This window comes from Pseudorasbora parva, chromosome 1 (assembly GCF_024679245.1).
Source record: "Pseudorasbora parva isolate DD20220531a chromosome 1, ASM2467924v1, whole genome shotgun sequence".
In the NCBI taxonomy this organism is placed as follows: Eukaryota; Metazoa; Chordata; class Actinopteri; order Cypriniformes; family Gobionidae; genus Pseudorasbora; species Pseudorasbora parva.
In genome coordinates, this window is record NC_090172.1 from 60,900,792 (window position 1) to 60,922,559 (window position 21,768).

The 21,768-nt window shown below is 44.8% G+C and overlaps 1 protein-coding gene across 1 annotated transcript; it reads left to right on the plus strand.

Moving 5' to 3' along the window:
* Window positions 1-14,626: 14,626 nt before the first annotated feature.
* LOC137082031 (serine/threonine-protein kinase pim-1-like) lies at window positions 14,627-18,747 on the plus strand. Its single transcript, XM_067447688.1, has 8 exons — window positions 14,627-14,717; window positions 16,176-16,619; window positions 16,995-17,089; window positions 17,351-17,398; window positions 17,542-17,920; window positions 18,026-18,205; window positions 18,332-18,420; window positions 18,672-18,747. Exons 1-8 carry the CDS (start codon window positions 14,627-14,629, stop codon window positions 18,675-18,677), a joined length of 1,332 nt encoding a protein of 443 aa, XP_067303789.1. The 3' UTR covers window positions 18,678-18,747.
* The last annotated feature ends 3,021 nt before the right edge of the window (window positions 18,748-21,768 follow it).

Below are 21,768 nucleotides of genomic sequence, written 5' to 3' on the forward strand. Positions count from 1 at the left end.
ATACGGGACCAGCAAACCAGCACCCCACGCTGGACCAGCAAAAAATACAAAATAAATTTTAAAAATATGCATGAATTGAAATTATATTCTCTACATCTTATCTGATATTTTAAGAGACTTATTGACCTTTCCTTGTGTGGTGTAAAGTTCGGGTAAATATAAAGACTCACTTGTTTATGAATTAATTAAGGAAAATAATGCAGGACATGTCACATTAGAGGCTGTTTTTCACAAACTATTTCTACCCCTTTATTTAGGGATCAACATTAGGAACGACAGAGCCTTCTCCTTTATGGTAAGTTCTTATACTGTACCTCATGCTTATTCATAATGATCTGCAGGAGGCTGTTTTATGCTTTTGGTATGATGTTTATATATAGTTAAGCTCTGAGCATAGCTATAACTTTTCCATAGAAGGACAACAGTTAGAAATTCAAAAAATAATGATATCTGCTAAAAGGGCCAAAGCAATAATGGTACCATCATCAGGTCAGGTGACGTAGAGTAGCATCTCCATTTTACAGTCATCAGCTTCTGTCTTCAGGAAGCCGCTTCTCTGAGTGTTTGTCATATTGTTAATCTATTTGGTATCAAATTAGATCAGTAAATATGGCAGCAAGTTGTGCATTGTCATGTGCCAAGGACGACACACATTATCTGTTTGATCTGTGTATGAGCGGAGCAGGCTTGGTCAGCTCTCAAGGGAGTTGGCTGGAGAGGTGGACAGTAACTAAGTACATTAACTTGAGTTCTGTATTTAAGTACACTTTTTGAGTATCTGCACTTTACTTGAGTATTATTTTTTCTGGAAACTTCTGACTTTAACGTCACTATATGAAAGACAAATATCATACATTTTACTCCACTACATTTCTGTCAAGATCTACAAAGTCGAAAGTCGTTTCTGTAGCAGCTTTGAAAGTCAGTGGATGATTTATTTTTTTTCCTCTTTAAAAGGTGTTTGGGGTTTTGCAGAAAGCCTTTGAGGAATCACTCTTGTAGGGTCAACAAGGGAGTATTCAGATAAACCAAGTTGATTATGTCTTAAGTGAACGTAAACAGTTTGGAGAAATCAGATGTGTATCAGTGTATATGATCCGTGCGTTCGGCCTTAAAGTGACGGCAGCTTTGTAACTTTTATACAAGTATTGAAATGAGTTTAAGTAATGCCACCTTCACGTGCTATCAGAAATTTGATATTTCCACATCTGAAGTCGTGATTACGAGCTCATCCCATTCAAATTTTGAAATGGGAGGGCGTTCATGTGAAATTTTTACCCAGGAAACTCGTATTTACGATAATTTCAAGAGCACATGAATGCAGCATAAGTCATATGCTAGTATGTCGGATGGAGCATTACTGACTGGCTTAAACCATGATGGCATAATGTGCATTTTATACAACAATAATAAAATAATGCTTCACTCCCGCCTGGCTCTCTTCTTGAGTGATGGAAGTAGAGGTCTTCACGGGGCAACAGAGACCCGTGGACCTGGGATCCGACCCGGGACCCAGACGGGTTTGGGTCTAAATTTGAAATGGTCAGCCGGGTCCGGGTCGGGTCCCAATCTATTACTTTGGGTCCCGGGTCTGTTTAACGTTGTAGCCTATGTAATACGTCGATAGGACTCGGAGAACACCTGGCCGTGATAGTCAGCACGGCTTGTGTGTTTTATATATCTTGCAAATTGCTAAATTAGGATGAGAAAAGTTAAGCTGGGAAATAAAATTTAAAAAATATAACAAAAGAAAACCCAAACTCTCTTTCGTGCTCGCTCAGCCGTTTAGAAAGTGGGCTGATTTAATGCATGCACACAGTAAATGTACTCAACAATATATTTCAAATCAGCAACAAGACCTCAGGTGAACTGTCACATAAATGTTTTCTGTAACGCTCAAATTGCATAAAAAAGCTCATATTTAATGTTGCTCCAGCTAACGCACGAGTGCAGTCTCCTTCCGCTATGACTGTAAAAATAATGTGAATGAACCGTCTTGTTTAGCCGCGTTTCGAACACAGGAACTTTACCCAGGAACTTTGGGTGGTACTCGGTGTGTTTAGACCGCAGGAACCAGGGTCTAAATGAAGTTCCGGGTAAATATTTCCCCCTCCAAACGGCCCTGCTCACGAGGTAGTACTTTTTCAAAGTTCAGGAACTTTCGAGGGCGGGACTTAGGCGCTGAACATGCTGATTGGTTGAGCTCACGCATGATCGCTATGGAAACGTAGAACACGCCGGTAACGAACTTCCGGTTTACATTAGTCTGTACTGTTATCAGCTAAACGTTTGGTTGTACTATCAGGACTCAGGAGTAGACTTTTACAACAACGCTTCAGGCAAAATGATCACATCTCCCAGATGGTCGCATGGATCTGACTATCTTACAAGAACTTACTAATATCTGTAGCACTAAGCGATTCACCAGAGTTATGCGGTGCTCACATTTTGCCACTGTGTGGTAGGCCAGCTTGGCTGTTCCTATGATCCACGCGAGAGTTAGCTTCCGTCCATGCGCCTGTAAATCGATTTTATTTTATTATAAATAAAGGTTTATTTGTTTCTAGTTATTTATTTTGTTAGATATTTCCACTTTGCGGGAGTCCCGCTAAATAATTTTATTTTCCCGCAACACGCACACAATAATATCTTGCCGTCCGCATCCGCATTCACCCATCAAATATGATCCCGCGCCTCTCAGTTGTGCTGGGTCCCGCTGGAGTGCAGGTCTATATTTGGAAGGTAACGTTAGGTTGTTAGAGCGGTCTTGATACACATCAAATCTGTAAATTATTGAAAACAATAAACAAACCCCTTGCAAAAAATTATACAGTTGTACTGCAGTATTTTAAATAGGTTAAACTAATATATAAACTCAATAATTACATTTATAGCAATGAAATGTAAATTTTTATTACAGTGCACTTAAATTAATTGTTGATGTTGATTAAAAAAAAGTCTACTGACAATGTCTGACATGATTTCAACAATTACAAATATTAAAATATAAATATTACTTCTACATCACAATTCTTGAGTTTATTTGAAGCTCGTTGTGCATTGAATGGAGTGCGTAGGGTGCTAGCAGCATGTCAGACGGGTCCGTTTATGTTGCATGGTTTATGGAAGCAAGGTTTCGGAGGTGTGAGACCCAGACGCTCGGCGACGCTCGGCGGCGCTCAGCGCTCATTAACCCCGGCGAGAGCAGCCTTAACTCGGCTCGTCCTTCTGACGACTGCCGCTGCCTGGCAGAAGCCCCTCCCATGACGCAAATTTGCGTCTGTTGTGTAGTGAATGAAGCGAATAGAGGCAAAATGTTCCCGCGTCCAAGTTCGCGCGAATAGCACTATTTATTTGCGTCACTCGAGTCTGGTGTGAACGCAGCATAAAGCCTAGTTCAGACTGCACGATTTTCAATGTTTGGCCTTTGTTTCTGTTTGATAGAATTGTAAATATATCTATTAAAATACTGATATTCTGCTCTATAACTCCTCCCTGAACCTCCCGCTGTCCTGTATCTCTCTCTCTCATTGGCTGTCGGTCATCGCCGATGTAATTTTCAGTCAGAACGCAGTTCACACAGCAGGAGTTTGAATCGCCGACAGCTCCAGATATTTAGCATGCCAAATATCTCACCGGCGTCGGCGACTCATCGGCGATTCTCTCTGATCGCGTCTTTGATCATTCACACTGCGTGATTGTCACTCGCGTGCACGAGCACCGATTTGCCTATGATCTCGGGCATTTGTCGGCGATTTCGCAAAACCTGTCGGCGACTTAAAATCGGGGCAAAAATCGGGCAGTGTGAACTAGGCTTAACTGTTATGTGTGCTAAACTGGAACTGAGATACCGTCAACCGGAAGTATCGAGTGTCATGGCGACGCCCACTAAGACTTGCAGGAAAGTTGTGGATAGACATGAGGAGACGCTCAGAAGCAATCTTTTACTGTCTACGAGACAGTCGGGGGGGACGTGGAGACATAAAGTCTGATAAAGTCAAGGGAGAAGAATGGGGAGAAGCCGATAGTGAGCCAAAAGCAACGGGAGAAAATATTTAAACAACGTGATTCAGATTTCACTTTCCACATCTAGAAGACCTACAGCTGTCAGACAGGAGGCTCACGTCACATCTACGTCCTCAAGCTCAGTCTAAGCCTGCGCTGTTCGCTCAGCCATCAGGAAGTTAGTGCTCCTTATCGACCTCACTTTCCGCCGTTAAAGTCTATGGGATAGCTCTGTCCATTTCTTTTACTGTCTATGCTCACAAGCCGCTTCACTGAACTGCTGTGAGCTGCTGAAATAAGCCAATCAGAGCAGAGCTCAACATTAATATTCATGACTCTTCCAGATAAGGCGAAAACAGAGCATTACATCCTAGGGACAATTTATAGAGTGGCAAATGGACCTGTAAAACTGTATCTAGACCATTTTTGCCCTCAAATAAGCCACATACCCTCCATGTAGATATCAGAGAACAATTTAACATTGTTTCAAATCATTCTAGGGCACCTTTAAATAATTAAACAGTATACAGTCATTATACACCAATGACATTAATAAAGCATTATTGGACAGTGTTGAGTTATTATTCTCAGCATCGCCACTAGAGGGCGCTAGGAGCACGTAAATGCTCTGAGACTGCCGAGTGGATGTGGAGGATGATGGTCAGAGACCAGACAATGGTGTGAGGTTGAGGTTTATATGGCAGTCCTTGATGAATGAAAGCAGGTGGAGGTGATCAGGATTCTGGGGATTGTGTAGGTTACATATGGAGGAGCTGAGTCTATGGATCTGTGACACTTAGGCAGGCTACGTCTACATTAATCCAGATAGATTTGAAAACTGAGTTTTCGTGTTAAAGGGATAGTTCACCCAAAAATGAAAATTCATCGTTTACTCTCCCTCAAGTTGTTCCAAACCTGTATAATTTCCTTTCTTCTGCTTAAAACAAAAGAAGATATTTTAAAGGAGGTTGGTAATTAAACAGTTCCTGGTCCCCATTGACTTCCATAGTATTTTTTTCCTACTATGAAAGTCAATGGGGTCCATCAGTCGTTTGGTTACCGCCTTTCTTCAAAATATCTTCTTTTGTGTTCAGCAGAACAAAGAAACTCATACAGGTTTGGAACAACTTGAGGGAGAGTAAATGATGAATTTTCATTTTTGGGTGAACTATCCCTTTAAAATGCTCTCCGTCCACACTAACGTTTTCCTACAGTTTCTCACCCACACTGAAACGTCAGTAAATGCCAAATTCAGCGTACTGCGCATGTGTAAAAGCTCACTGAGCTAATACAGACGTCATAAAGTCATCACGCAGTTCTTCTGGCAGGATCATTTTATTTAGCAAAATATCTCTGCATTCACTGATGTGTCCAGGTCACACTCGGTCAACCGTTATTATGTTTGGTCTAAAACGCAACTCAGTTCGTGTTTTGCCACAGGACCTTGCAGGACTGTGATATAAAGTGTGCAAAGTAACATATTTGAGCAACTGTGTGAAACCGAATAGCATGATATCTCCATAACTGGCACAATAGCGGTATAAATGTAACCAGTACAGAATGTTTCCTGTTAATTATATATAGGCTATTGTTTATTAGAATTCACCCAAAATTGTTCACATACCTGATATATAACCATAGATATCCATAATAAAGGCTAGATGTCTCGTGCGCGCTGTTGGCCACACAACGCAGAGAGAACAGACCAGTTTCATAAACATGCATATCTTGGTTAAATATGCGTCTCATGACTAAATATGCATCATCGTTTTCAAATCCCTCCGTCTTTACAGTCCACACAGGGGAGAGAGGGGTAATGTGAGACACCCCCTCTATATAGTCAACAGAACACATTTGTGGTCATATGACCATTGTGTTTTCAAGTCCCTCCAATTTCCCCTTGGCCAGATTTCCCAACCAGCAATTTGTTGTTTACCGTAAGGGATTTCTTTAAAAGAAAATATATTTTTGAGTGTTGTAACTTTGCAGATGTTGATTATGCTCAAACAGCAACATTACACTAGCCTAGAAATCTAGACGCCGCCATGCGGCAGCAAATCTAATCTGCCGTGAGTGTCGTCGAGCAACTCTCAATACACTTCTGAGCTGTAAAAGCCAAACTCTGGTCGGGCCAATCACATTGTGTTTAGAGTCGGTGGGTGGGGCTTAGGGGTGGGAATCGTCCCTGGTTACGACTGTAACCTTAGTTCCCTGAGAACAGGGAACGAGACGCTGCGTCAGCTGACGCTATGGGGAACGCCTCCAGCGTGACCGGTGTCTGAAACGTTTATCCAATCACATCAGTCCTACTGACCGGCGACAGCCTCTGACGTCATAGACGTGCGACCAGGAAGTATAAAAGGGCGCCTTGCAAACACAACCGCATTCAATTCGTCTGAAGGGACTGTTCGCAGGCAGGCCCCGAGGCATGGCAAAAGTGACGCAGCGTCTCGTTCCCTGTTCTCAGGGAACTAAGGTTACAGTCGTAACCAGGGACGTTCCCTTTCGAAAGGGAACTCGAGCTGCGTCAGCTGACGCTATGGGGAACGATATACCCACGCCGCCATGCCGAGGGGAGTGCATGCCTACTGGCAGTGACCACTGTCAGGACACGCAAATTCAACTGAAATGCCTGAACCACTCCCCCTCTGGTCACATTAGGCTGTCAGTGACAGCATTCCCTACGGTCATAGCCCGAGCTGTGGCCTTGGGGCACCTTCATGTACCCTACCCCGGCCGCTCAAAGGCCTGGAACCAACCTGTTCGACAGAAGGGGTTCCTTTAAGGGAATGTGGCTAGGGGACCCGAGGGCGCCCCAGCCAGTCACTATTCGGGAAGAACTTCACCGAATGCCACCAGGGAGGCTTGACCTGGCGTCACTATGCGGGACGCTTCCGTCTGCCAGCCCAGTCTGTTAACAACAGAGCCTCTGGAAACTCGCCTCTGGAGAGGCATCAAGCTGAGGGACTGCGAACTGGCAGTGTCCGCCTCAGGCCGGAACTCAGAGACGGGCTATCCTGGAGAACAGCGCTCAGCGTAATGCTTTCCCACCCTTGCTAGCGAGGGGAGTCAGCTGCTCAATCCTAGGATCTACCGAGCACATACATTACAGGGGTGCTCAGGAGGCCTGAGAAGGCCTACAGGCTGATCTCACAGGGAGGCCCCGAGGGGCCTACGACCAACTGACCAGGCCCAGGCGGCCGTAAGCTCACAGACAACCCTCCTAAGAGGGGAGCTCTTAAGCCTGCCTGGTAGGTACCATGCTGTAGGCAACCTATGCAGGTCCCTGTCCTATAAGGACCGCATAGCAGCAGTGTAAACTCGTCGTGCTAGAGTATGCACCTGCCATCAGGTGCTGCCGGCTAGGACCGAAGCCTGACGGCAGGAACCACTAGCTGTCAGCTTGAGTTCCAGTTCTGTGTCTCCTTCCAAGGAACTCGTTCCCCCAGGGAGGCCCCGCAGGGCCTACTACCTGCCAGGCTACTCATAGCCGGCACTTCGGCCGGGGAACGACCTCAGGGCGGCCTGGTGAGGCCTGCTACCTGATAGCAGATCATGCTAACCGCCCCGGCTAGCAACCATGCTCCCTGCTCACCTTCCGGGGAGGCCTAGCGAGGCCTAACCCCTGTCACCCAGAGGCCGAGGCCCTGGGCCACCCCCTCAGGGGAAGCCCTATGAGGCCTTCTGCAACCCAGCAGGCCCTCCGGGAGGCCTGGTGAGGCCTGCTACCTGCCATCTGGTGACTGGAGCCCGGGAGCTGTTATCCAGCGCTGGTTCCCTGGAGTACCCCCTCAGGGGAAGCCAGATGAGGCCTGCTGCATCCCAGCAGGCCCTCAGGGAGGCCCCGCGAGGCCTACTACCTATCATCCAGTGACTGAAGCCCAGGAACGACCCCTTAGGGGAAGCCAGACGAGGCTTACTGTTACCACAGCAGGCCCTCAGGGAGGCCTGGTGAGGCCTACTACCTGCCGTCTCACACCTGAAGCACGGGAATACCCTCTCAAGGGAGGCCCGGCAAGGCCTGCTGCACCCCAGCAGGCCCTCAGGGAGGCCTAGGGAGGCCTACTAACTGGGCTTGTAGCCATGCCAGCGATGAATACTCGCTGGCAGGTCGGATGAATGCTGGCCGCTCCATGTCGGGCTAACCATGGCTGTCTGCTTGGCTGACGAAGCCTGTTGACGAGACAATACTGTTTGTGACAACAAAAGGGAGATTTTTTTTTTTTTTTTTTACCATCCCGCACACGGGCCCCGATGTCGTCACTCCAACTAGAAGGCCCGTCGAGGCCTCCTGTTCAGAGACTACTGCCTGGACTGTCCGGGCTGGCTGCTCACAGCTCACAGCTGGCTTCATTCGGAGGCTCACGGGGTCCTCCCTGCGAAGCCCAGTCCTCCGGCAGAACCTACAACACAGACCTAATTGCATCGCCAGAGCGGTGTACTCAACACATTGCTCTTACAACCCCTTTAAGTAAGGGGAGTTCATTCCTTACCACACCAGCCCCGGGGAGACCGCTGCTATTTCCAGCAACCCGCAGTTTCCTCCAAGGCGTCGCCATGGTGATGCTTGGCTTCCCAGGGGAGCATCCAACGCTGGGCCCTCAAGAGGCACACAGGTTGTGCGTGTCGCTCACCCCGAGCCCTACGAAAGGTGGAGCAAAAAACACAGGGCAAATTATTGCAATATGTGAATAATGGTTACCACAGTCCCACATCCCTTGGATGGGGTAAAAGTATTTGGCCCAGGTGACCCACAAACCTTACTTACCGCCTTACAGGCTAGGTTGCAAAACTATAATGCTCTCACCTTTTCCCATCTGTATTACCGCACCCCCGAGCGCAGACCCGGGGGCGGGCCCTGGCCAGGCGACTCTCACATGAGAGGAGGCTGAATAGGGGTTTTTATCATCCTGTAAAAACACAGCCTAAGCTAGCTGCCTGTATACCAGTCTCTGCTAAGGCTGCCACCATAGCAACTTAACGTCCCAAGCCCATATCTCGAGGGTTGGGTACACATATCTTCGTTCGTGTGTTAGCCTACTCACCCTCGCGCTTACTTACGTCCGCAGGGGTTAATGCTACAACACTTGCCCTCCGGTGGCCCGGAGCTTTTAGCCGAACCGCTAGGGACACCCACACTCGCTTAGTTTCCCTCTTGAAACATATTTCCGCGAAAATGAGCGGTAACCGCTCTCAACGCACTGAGAGAACACACCAAGTAACATGTTTACTTTACTGGCTTAACGTGACGGCTACTCTCCACTAGCGAGGCTAGCTTCTCTCACCAGCCGTCTCACGGCTTCCTTAAATAAATCGTTCCGGCCACCAAACGGGGACACCGTACAACACACCCTCGGCGGGGAGCACACAGCATTTTAAGAACATAAAACGTCCCTCATACTGAGGCTTACCCGCTGTCCACCGGCGCGTGATGACATCCGTGCACAGGCATATACTCACAGTATCCATTGCGCGGACCCCGAGGGTTGTTTCCCGATGAGGCGTCCAACGCTGAATCTTCCTCCTCATGCCCACTCAGGGAAGCGGTCGAGTTTACTCAGACGACTCCTTTCCCACAAGGAAAACGCCACTTTTCCGCTTCTAGTGCTTATGATAACTTCTCTATAAGCTCATAAACGAAAGCACCCCAAACCTGACGGGGGCGCCTGCTCACCAGACCAGACGGGCCGTCAGAGTCTCACGTCCGCTCATCATTGGCCCCGCCCGGCCTGATGTCAAGCGCCAAGGAAAAGGGTGGAAGGAAGGGCTCACCTACTACCTCCGCTTCGCCCTCGTAGGCGGAGTTTCCCCCCGCCTACGCTGGTTCCGGTCTTCGGCACCGGCACCCTTCCTCCAGTTCCGGGTGTCCCGCCTCTTTTGCGCCCTACTCCGCCATGGAGGGGGTGCCCGAGAGGCCACGCTCGCTCGTTGGTCTTGTCTCCGGTCCTCAGACCGTGACGTACCAGGGACACCCGCCTGCCTGGGCGCGGCCCCGGACCTCAGTGGGATGCAGGTCTTAAAAGCCGCTGAGCGCGCCTTCGCCTCTCTAAACCTTCCCACCACCGCCTCGACGGAGGTGCCGAAGAGCTCAGAGGGCGAAACCGGGGCATCGAGGAGAAAGGACCTCTCTTTCCCCCCGATGTCCGCAAGGTTCAGCCACAGATGTCTCTCCGTGGCCACCATAGCCGCCATCGACCGTCCGATGGCGACTGCTGTTTGCTTGGTGGCCCGGAGAGCTAAATCCGTGGTGCGGCGGAGCTCAGCCATCGCCTCAGGGGGTAGGCCACCCTGGCGTTCCCCCTAAACGAGGTCCCTCAGCAGGTCGGCTTGGTAAGCCTGCAACACCGCCATGGTGTGCAGCGCCGCCGCCGCCTGACCTGCTGACGTGTACGCCCTGCCGTTTAACCGTGAGGTCGTTCTCAACGGCTTAGACGGCAGGGTGGGAGTTCTCAATGTCGATGCCCGGCCGGATGCGAGATAGTTCGCAAACGTCTCATCAACCGGCGGCATCGACACGTACCCCGCCTCGGCCACTCCCTCCACATCAGCGAAATTCGCCCGCTGATGGCGGAATAAGCGAGCCGAGAACGGGGTTCTCCATGCCCCCGCGATCTGCTCGTGGAGATCGGGGAGGAATGGAAGGCTCCCAAGAGCCGGGGGGTTATGGCCGGAGAGAAACCGATCGTCCAGGCGATTTGGACGAGCGGCTTCTCCCCTAGCGCGCCGCCACGGCAACTGTAGCCGCCCGGCGGCCCGCTCCACAACCTCCAACAGCTCCCCGTACACGGGGCAGGATGGCTGGGAGGGTTCGGCCTCGGCCGCTTCACCACCCTCCACTTCCATCCCTTGCTGATGTGGGAGCTCCTCGGCCGACGATAAGGAGGAGTTATCACCCAACTCCTCCTCCGGCGGCCGCCCCTCGTGATCTGGCCCTTCGCCGAGCACAACCTCCGTCTCTAGACGGCGGGCCAGATCCAGCTGGGAGCCCCAGGACATAAGTCGCCGCTCGGCCTCGGCCGTAGCGGGACCACTCCCAGCCGCTGGACCCTCTTCCCTCGAGAAGAGGGCCAGACGAGAGCGGAGCGTCTTCAGTGACAGACGCTCACAGTTCGCACAGGAGGCACTTTCCTCAAGAACCTCCCGTGCGTGCTCCTCACCCAGGCAGAACACGCAGAGTGTATGTGTGTCCTCAGGTGTGAGGAACCTGGGACACGGGTCTGCACACTTTCTGAAGCCATGCTTCGACTTGTGCGTGCGCTTCGACATGATGCTTTTTCTTTTGAATCAGACAAACAGTCCCTGAAGACGAATTGGATGCGGTTGTGTTTGCAAGGCGCCCTTTTATACTTCCTGGTCGCACGTCTATGACGTCAGAGGCTGTCGCCGGTCAGTAGGACTGATGTGATTGGATAAACGTTTCAGACACCGGTCACGCTGGAGGCGTTCCCCATAGCGTCAGCTGACGCAGCTCGAGTTCCCTTTCGAAAGGGAACTTAACGCACTTAAAGATCCGATTCCGATTCTGGGAGTAACACTGATTCCCAAAACGAATCTTAACATGCTTTTTTTGTGACTAATTATCCTGCTGTGCAAATTCATTAACTTTACATTTGAACTAAAATTGGAGTTACTATGCTTTTTGTTTAGAGTTAGAATATCTGTTTGGCTGTATTGCCATATTAAAAATGATTATGAAGATTTCTTTCAATATTTTTATTTTATTAACAAAGTTTTATCAGGATTAAGCTCCGAATGAAACATGGTATCAAAATCATTAAGAATAAACGGTTCTAAATTTACAACTAGGCCTAAGTGTGACTATTTTTCAGTTTCAGTGTCAAGTCTTTAAACCAAAAAAAAAAGTTATTTTAAGTCAAGTCCAATTGTATTTATATAGCACATTTAAAAGCAACAGAGCTACTCCAGGTAAGCAGGTCGTAGTTTGTCCATTTTATCTTCAAATTCACCTTCACCGCAAGTTTGATTGACAGGTGATCTGACCAATCACATCGCCGAATCTGCCGGTTTGTCCGACAAAGCAGTCAGGAGAGGAGAGATTAAAGGGTTAGTTCACCCAAAAATTAAAATGATTTCATTAATTACTCACCCTCATGTCGTTGGACCCGTAAGACCTTCGTTCATCTTCAGAACACAAATGAAGATATTTTTGTTGAAAGCTGATGGCTGAGAAAGGCTTCAGAAAGGCCTCCATTGGCATTCAGTACATTTACACTGACCCACTCACAAGGCCCAAAGGCACTAAAGATGTCGTTACAAAGTCCATCTCACTACCGTGGCTGTACAATAATTTTACAATGCGACGAAAATAGATATTGTGCGCACAAAAATCTAAATAACAACTCCAAAAGAGTCTCCTCGACTCTGAATAGCCCTAGAGTCAGGGTCGACTCCAGTACAGGAATCAACTCTCGGTGTCGACTCTGTTGCTGTGTCCGAAATCGCTCTTGTTTACTGAATGTTTACTGAATCTCTCATCTAAAGTGCATGGCAGTTGAGTGCACTATAAGCAAGGAGTGAATGAAATAAACCTATCTGTGAGGTGATACATTAGCGTAATACACCGGGTCAGACAGCTGTCACAGAAACTGTCACACACATTTATTTTGAGTGCTTACTTTAGAAATAGAAAACAATCACAGCGACTTTAGTTTGTAATTGCAAGCTTCCTCCATGCTAGCTTTAGTTTAATTGATGGTGTATTATTGCAAAAAATATAGATTTAGTTTCACATGGTTAACCATGTGTTCATTAAGACTAACCATAAATCATGAAAATATCAAGAAGAAACGCATCAATAGTGTGCATTATTTTATGTATAGTATCTTTAACTCACCTTTTAAGACAATGATCATGTGTGTTTAGAGCCATCACTCGACAACATCTTTTTTCGTGACTTTTCCTGTAAAATGATGTATTGGCAATAGATACTGAAATGTTGATAGTCACGAAAGTCATCACTAAATTGGACTAATTTGGATGGTCACACTAAAAGTGTGTGGTTTTAATAAGAGGATTTTAGGACTTTGTCTCGGGGGGAAATAATTTAAGTGTGTAACAACAGCAATTTTGTCTGATTTCTAACCCTGTTTTGATGTAAAGTAAATGGAGTCGATTCCACAGTGGGAGTCGGGAATCGGAGTCGACTCCAAAAAACCTGGAATCGAACACCCCTCGTTAAAATAGCAGTTTTCTCACAATTTACAAATAGTTGGAAACATTTGGGATATTGTAAGTACTCAATTGAATAAAATGTATAACACTGGCATGGGGTTTTGGGATATTTTACTGTTTTTGTGTGTGTTATTTTTACATAGTGCACCTTTAACCATATGCTTGTATTTTAATGCATTGTATTTTCAGAGCTTGCATTTTTATGGGCTGAAATAGAACATGGTTGTATATTTAAGATGTGAATATTTCAATTCATAACATTTCACACACAATTTAATCCATAATTCACCTCTCAGATTTCACTTCCAAAATATTCATTGTTTAAAAATGCAATCTATAATATTAGACAGGTTTGGATAGATTTTATTTTGCTTTACAAATTCAATCTAAACTCTCTTCTATACGGTAAATAATAATAAATAATAAAGTAATACTAATAATTAGGTAAACCTCTTGAAGTTAATGTTTTGTACGATTGTCATGGCAACATTGCGTGAGCGGCTGCTGACTCGCACCGCAGGCCCTTACAAGAGTTTGCTAGCTCGGTATTTTGACTGAATATAATAAGGTTTCTTTCTCGCAAACCCTTATACTGTGCCTCCTGGACACTTTCATAGAAGATAGAAGGACATAGGAGGACATTGGAACAACAGCAGGGTGAGTAAAACATGACTTTATTCTCATTTCATGGTGAACTAAGTTATCACTTTAATGAATAATCCAACGAAGCATGTAAACTGTGTTGTTTGTTTATTCAGAGTGGAAAGTATGTGGTTCATGTAATAATTACAATGTGAAAGCCATGTTCATCAAATTAGGAATAATATTAATAACGAATGTGTACATATTGTTAATGAATTTAATACATTTATTTAGGCCGAACCAGCCTAACTAGCTCAAATGTATGACCTCTGTGATTATGAAACCCTTCCTACGGCCCTACCCGTACATGACTTAAATAACAATCATTGTGTGTGCTGATTTTTTTTTTAATAAATCTGTTGTATTCTGCATTTCTTAAGTACAATAATGGACTCGCGCTACGAGTACGAGTTCAGCGGCGACGCCGAAGCCCCGCGAACAGCAGAATAGAGCAATGACGTAGGAAGTTCTCGGCGGCTCTGTTACGTCATTTAGAATGTGACATCACAGTAATCAGGTATAAAAAGGCTTATGTTGTTGAATCTTCACAACTTGCTGTTCGTTGATGATCATTTCAGTTTTTCTTGTGTATTTCACTTGATTCGTGCTTTAATCACAACAACTTGCTTGCTTTTTGGATACTTTGTTTTATTACGCAATAGATTTGCCAATATTACAACATTTTTATCTGTACACGACTCAAATCGGCACCAATAAATAACAAACCGCTGACCTCGCTTCACATCTTGCAGTGACAGTCGGCGGTTAGCCTAGTTAAGGCGTAAAAATGCTTTTTACTTTACTAGGACTGTACGCTTTGTACCAACGAGAACGGAAGAAACCCAACAACACCCAAAACGAGGACCAGAGTGATGATGGTAAGTAAATGAGATGTTCATGTGGCCCCACTTTACATTAGGTGGCCTTAAGTAACGTTACTATGTACATACATCAAAAAATAAGTGCAATGTACTTACTGTGTTCAAATTGCATTGCAAAGCATTTGCTGATAATGAGGTGTGATACGGGTACACTGTAAAAAATTTCTAGTGCTTTCGACGAATTATTATTTAGTAACTAGTTCCACAGATGTTTTACCTTCACTCAATTTCGTTCTAGAAATTGTTACCTGAATTAATATTTTTTAATTGGCTCAAACTTGACTTCAACTTTAAAATGTATGTTTACTCAACCTGTTTTTATAATTAATTCAACTAAAACGTTTTAATTAGGGGTTTCATTTTTAAATGGTTTTAATTGTTACTAGAAATTGCAGTGGTGGAACTAGTTACAACATGTTATAGTGAGGATAAAAACAAATTAAAGCACATTGTATCATCTGCATTTATAACATTTGTCATAAAAACAATACATTTTCATAAGAATGAATTTCAAATTTCTTTAAATAATAAAAAAATGACCAAAGCCCTTGTCACTTTTCTATAATGTCTTTAATGCACCTTTAGTTTTGAAACTACACACACAGTCAAAGTAGATACAGTGGAGCATTCATGCTACGTGTCAGTGTTTCAGCTGGTAAAGGGATAGTTCACCAAAAATGAAAATTCTGTCATCATTTACTCGCCCTCATGTTGTTCAAATCCTGTATAATTTTTGTTCTGCTGAACACAAAAAAAGATATTTGGAAGAATGTTTGTAACCCAGCAGATAGAGCAACCATTACCATAGTATTTCCCCCCTACTATGGTAGTGAATGGTTGCTCCATCTGCTGGGTTACAAACATTCTTACGAATATCTTATTTTGTGTTCAGCAGAACAAAGAAACTCATACAGGTTTGGAACAACATGAGGGTAAATGACAGAATTTTCATTATTGGGTGAAAAGGTTTTCCCTTTAAGAAGAACTGAGTGGCTTGGATGAGAAACTTTGCAACGAGCCTACTTTTATAAAATGTTGACTGGATTCGCGTTTTTTAGTCCAGTCAACATTTGCAATTCTAAATGCTAACTGGATTTGAAAATATCAATTAATTTAAAGTTTTTCAAATATATTTCTGCAGACTTAACATAATATGTCTTCTTAACTAAGCACAAGTAAGAAAATTAGTTCAAGTACAATGTAAAAACACACATGTACACAATAAGTGCATTGTATAAAATGATTAATTCAAATGTTAGTACATAGTAGTTAAGGCCACCTAATATAAAGTTCATGTTATGAGAATATGTAACTCTTTTTGCTTATTGGAGTCTGCACTGGCTCTATGCTTATTTTTGTTATTATTTGGGTTTTTTGGGAGGAAAGTCAAAAATTTAGAAGCACAGTTGAAGTAAATTTTATTAATACTGTAATATTTGTCATTACTATCTTTAGGTGAGCCTTCTTATCTTCTTGACCCTGAAGTCGAAGATGACCATCACGACCAGTCAAAGGGAGAACCAGTCACTGGTGACCCTGAAGTCGAAGATGACCATCACGACCAGTCAAAGGAAGAACTAGTCACCGGTGACCCTGAAGTCGAAGATGACCATCACGACCAGTCAAAGGGAGAACCAGTCACTGGTGACCCTGAAGTTGAAGATGACCATTACGACCAGTCAATTGAGGGCCTTATCATTAGTGACACTCACGACGATGAGGACTCGAGTGACGACGATGAGGACTCAAGTGATGACGATGAGGACTCGAGTGACGACGATGAGGACTCGAGTGACGACGATGAGGACTCGAGTGACGACGATGTCTTTTACAGTGCACTAGAGGACATTGTGGCACCTCAGTTGAGCCCACTGCTGGCTAAAAAGGGTACCCTTATGGGTCAGTTTGTTAACAAAACCCTAACATAACCCAACACACACACACACACACACACTTTTATCAGCGGTTTAATGGTTTATACTTTAAATTGACGTTAAAACATGCTTTGGTTAAGGTTGGTGGAAAAGTGTTTTTTAAATATTTCATTTATTATGTATGGGTGAAGTTGTATATTTTATACTTATTTTTTTAATGCCTACTACATAAAAAATGTCGTTTTTTAAATAGTCCTGTAGTGATGAAAGCACAAATATTCAATTTAGTAACTCAATTAATATATGTATCAGACAAATCTTGTTGAAATGGTTTTAGATAATGTAGCTGGTGTCACTGCTTCACATTTCATGTCAAAACATCTTTTTTTTCTTTTAACAGACATAAATTCCTGCTGCTATGAAATTGGCATCAAACTGGGTCAAGGAGGCTTTGGAGCTGTTCATGCAGCGACTCGTTTAAAAGATAACCTTCAGGTATCAATTTTCATTACTTACAATATCTATCTAGAAGCTAATTTATGTTGTATTATACTTGTCTGACTCTCTCATATCCAAGCACTCTTAGTGTGTCTTATATTCACTATTTAGTGCACTTGACATGTCAGACCTGCTCTTCATGTTTAAAGTGTTATTTATGAAACTGTACGTGTTTCATGAATTCAGGTTTAATGACTGAAATATATAAACTTTGAACATATGAATTCTGACGCAAATCCTGTGTGTTTTTTTCATCAGGTGGCGGTGAAATTTGCGTCTAAAGAGGATGCAGAATTTGTCAGTGTTGTAAGTACTCTGCGCTCTCTCTTTTTTTCCACTCAGTTACTGCTTTTAATTTCATACATCTCATATTTACTGGTTTTTGAATAGACAAACTACCAGTGTCAAGTTTAAATCCTTCTACTCCTCATAATATCTGTGTTTTCTAGGACCGCTATTCCACACCAGTTCCCCTCGAGGTTGCTCTACATATTCGAGCAAATCAGCTCAGGGTTCCTCAAATAATCCAGCTTCTGGACTGGCAGGATGAAGCTGACTGCTACATTATGGTGATGGAGCGGCCCATGCCCTGTCAGTCCTTGGATGACTTCTTAGAGAGCTACACGGGCACCATGGATGAGGAGGATTTAGCCCGTATTATCATGTGGCAGACAATATTTGCAGTGCAGACGTGCTGCCAGCTTGGAGTGTTCCACAGGGATATAAAGCTAGAAAACCTGCTGATTAACCCGGACACTCTTGAAGTCAAATTAATAGACTTCGGATGCGGCGAATTTCTTACCTCTGCGGGTTACACATCCTTTGCTGGTATTTATGGTTTCTCAAAGTTAAAAATGTTGTTAGCATCAAATAATTTCTTGCAAGGTAATAAATATTCTAGTCAAAACTTACAAATAAAATATTTTTCTCCAGGCACAGAAGAGTTCTTCCCTCCAGAGTATTGGATCAAGGGCAGGTACTACGGGGAACAAACAACAGTGTGGTCACTCGGCATACTGTTGTTTGTTATACTGTGTGGGCATTTTCCCAAGAGCCGAGACATGGAGAAGCTCCTCAAAGAAAACATGTGGAGCAGAGATGGCTTGTCACAAGGTGAGATCTTAATTTGAGCAGAGGACAATCTGAATTCGGAAACCTTCTAGATGCAGAAAAAATGAACATGTGAGCCTAGTGGTGTTTGTGAAGTTTAAGGTAATAATCAGACATCTTTCTCCACAGAATGCTGCGATTTTATTGGCTGTTGTCTGAAGCTCGACCCAGAGAAGCGGATTAAACTGGACAATGTCAATCTCCACAACTGGTTTAAGGTATTAATTACAAGCTTTGAAGTCTTTTTGATTCGGTTTACTTATCAGACTTAGCTTTTTTATGGGCTGCAACTGTCATCGAGTCAATCCTGATACAGATGACAAGTAGGGCCGAATATGTACACCTCCTAAAATATTTTGTTCTTAACTGTCCAAATGTAAGAATATTACCTCTCTTTATTGCACATTTGTTTTTATGCAGTTTTTGTAATGTATTTAGACAAATAACCTGATTTCTGTTTTTATTTCAGATGTGAAGAATAACAACTTAAGAATTATGGGTCTGGCACCAACAGCCTAACATACAGCACACACACACACACACACATACACACACCAGCACCACACACTGGACCAGCAAACCAGCACCACATACTGGACCAGCAAACCAGCAGCCCATACCGGACCAGCAAACCAGCACCCCATACTGGACCAGCAAACCAGCACCCCATACCGGACCAGCAAACCAGCACCCCATTTTTAACTTAAACTTGTTCTTAAATCTCAATTTTTTAAGAATGTTGCTTCTCATTGTTGCACATTTATTTTCTATGCAGTATCATGTATTTAGACACTAAACATGATTTCTGTTTTTATTTCAGATTGAGGACGTGGAGAATAACAACTTAACGATTATTGGACAGTCTGACACCATCAGCCTAACATACAACACACACACACACACACACACACACACACACACAGACTTTTTAAACAATTTATATTCTTACTCAGGCATGAAAAAGGCAAACCAGCAGCCCATACTGGACCAGCAAACCTGCACCCCATACTGGACCAGCAAACCAGCACCCCATACTGGACCAGCAAACCAGCACCCCATACTGGACCAGCAAACCAGCACCCCATACTGGACCAGCAAACCAGCACCCCATACTGGACCAGCAAACCAGCAGCCCATACTGGACCAGCAAACCAGCACCCCATACCGGACCAGCAAACCAGCACCCCATACCGGACCAGCAAACCAGCACCCCATACCGGACCAGCAAACCAGCACCCCATACCGGACCAGCAAACCAGCACCCCATACCGGACCAGCAAACCAGCACCCCATACTGGACCAGCAAACCAGCACCCCCTACTGGACCAGCAAACCAGCAGCCCATACCGGACCAGCAAACCAGCAGCCCATACTGGACCAGCAAACCAGCAGCCCATACCGGACCAGCAAACCAGCAGCCCACTACTGGACCAGCAAACCAGCAGCCCATACTGGACCAGCAAACCAGCACCCCATACTGGACCAGCAAACCAGCACCCCATACTGGACCAGCAAACCAGCACCCCCTACTGGACCAGCAAACCAGCAGCCCATACCGGACCAGCAAACCAGCACCCACTACTGGACCAGCAAACCAGCAGCCCATACTGGACCAGCAAACCAGCAGCCCATACTGGACCAGCAAACCAGCACCCCATACTGGACCTGCAAACCAGCACCCCATACTGGACCAGCAAACCAGCACCCCATACCAGACCTGCAAACCAGCAGCCCATACTGGACCAGCAAACCAGCAGCCCATACCGGACCAGCAAACCAGCAGCCCACTACTTGACCAGCAAACCAGCAGCCCATACTGGACCAGCAAACCAGCAGCCCATACTGGACCAGCAAACCAGCACCCCATACTGGACCAGCAAACCAGCACCCCATACTGGACCAGCAAACCAGCACCCCCTACTGGACCAGCAAACCAGCAGCCCATACCGGACCAGCAAACCAGCACCCACTACTGGACCAGCAAACCAGCAGCCCATACTGGACCAGCAAACCAGCAGCCCATACTGGACCAGCAAACCAGCAGCCCATACTGGACCAGCAAACCAGCAGCCCATACTGGACCAGCAAACCAGCAGCCCATACTGGACCAGCAAACCAGCAGCCCATACTGGACCAGCAAACCAGCAGCCCATACTGGACCTGCAAACCAGCACCCCATACTGGACCAGCAAACCAGCACCCCATACTGGACCAGCAAACCAGCACCCCATACTGGACCTGCAAACCGGCAGCCCACGCTGGACCAGCAAAAAATACAAAATAAATTTTAAAAATTTGCATGAATTGAAATTATATTCTCTACATCTTATCTGATATTTTAAGAGACTTATTGACCTTTCCTTGTGTGGTGTAAAGTTCGGGTAAATATAAAGACTCACTTGTTTATGAATTAATTAAGGAAAATAATGCAGGACATGTCACATTAGAGGCTGTTTTTCACAAACTATTTCTACCCCTTTATTTAGGGATCAACATTAGGCACGACAGTGCCTTCTCCTTTATGGTAAGTTCTTATACTGTACCTCATGCTTATTCATAATGATCTGCAGGAGGCTGTTTTATGCTTTTGGTATGATGTTTATATATAGTTAAGCTCTGAGCATAGCTATATCTTTTCCAGAGAAGGACAACAGTTAGAAATTCAAAAAATAATGATATCTGCTAAAAGGGCCAAAGCAATAATGGTACCATCATCAGGTCAGGTGACGTAGAGTAGCATCTCCATTTTACAGTCATCAGCTTCTGTCTTCAGGAAGCCGCTTCTCTGAGTGTTTGTCATATTGTTAATCTATTTGGTGTCAAATTAGATCAGTAAATATGGCAACAAGTTGTGCATTGTCATGTGTCAAGGACGACACACATTATCTGTTTGATCTGTGTATGAGCGGAGCAGGCTTGGTCAGCTCTCAAGGGAGTTGGCTGGAGAGGTGGACAGTAACTAAGTACATTAACTTGAGTTCTGTATTTAAGTACACTTTTTGAGTATCTGCACTTTACTTGAGTATTATTTTTTCTGGAAACTTCTGACTTTAACGTCACTATATGAAAGACAAATATTATACATTTTACTCCACTACATTTCTGTCAAGATCTACAAAGTCGAAAGTCGTTTCTGTAGCAGCTTTGAAAGTCAGTGGATGATTTTTTTTTTTCTTCTTTAAAAGGTGTTTGGGGTTTTGCAGAAAGCCTTTGAGGAATCACTCTTGTAGGGTCAACAAGGGAGTATTCAGATAAACCAAGTTGATTATGTCTTAAGTGAACGTAAACAGTTTGGAGAAATCAGATGTGTATCAGTGTATATGATCCCTGCGTTCGAACCGGATCCTGCCTTAAAGTGACGGCAGCTTTGTAAAGGGCTTTGTAACTTTTATACAAGTATTGAAATGAGTTTAAGTAATGCCACCTTCACGTGCTATCGGAAATTTGATATTTCCACATCTGAAGTCGTGATTACGAGCTCATCCCATTCAAATTTTGAAATGGGAGGACGTTCATGTAAAATTTTTACCCAGGAAACTCATATTTATTCATATAAACTCATATTC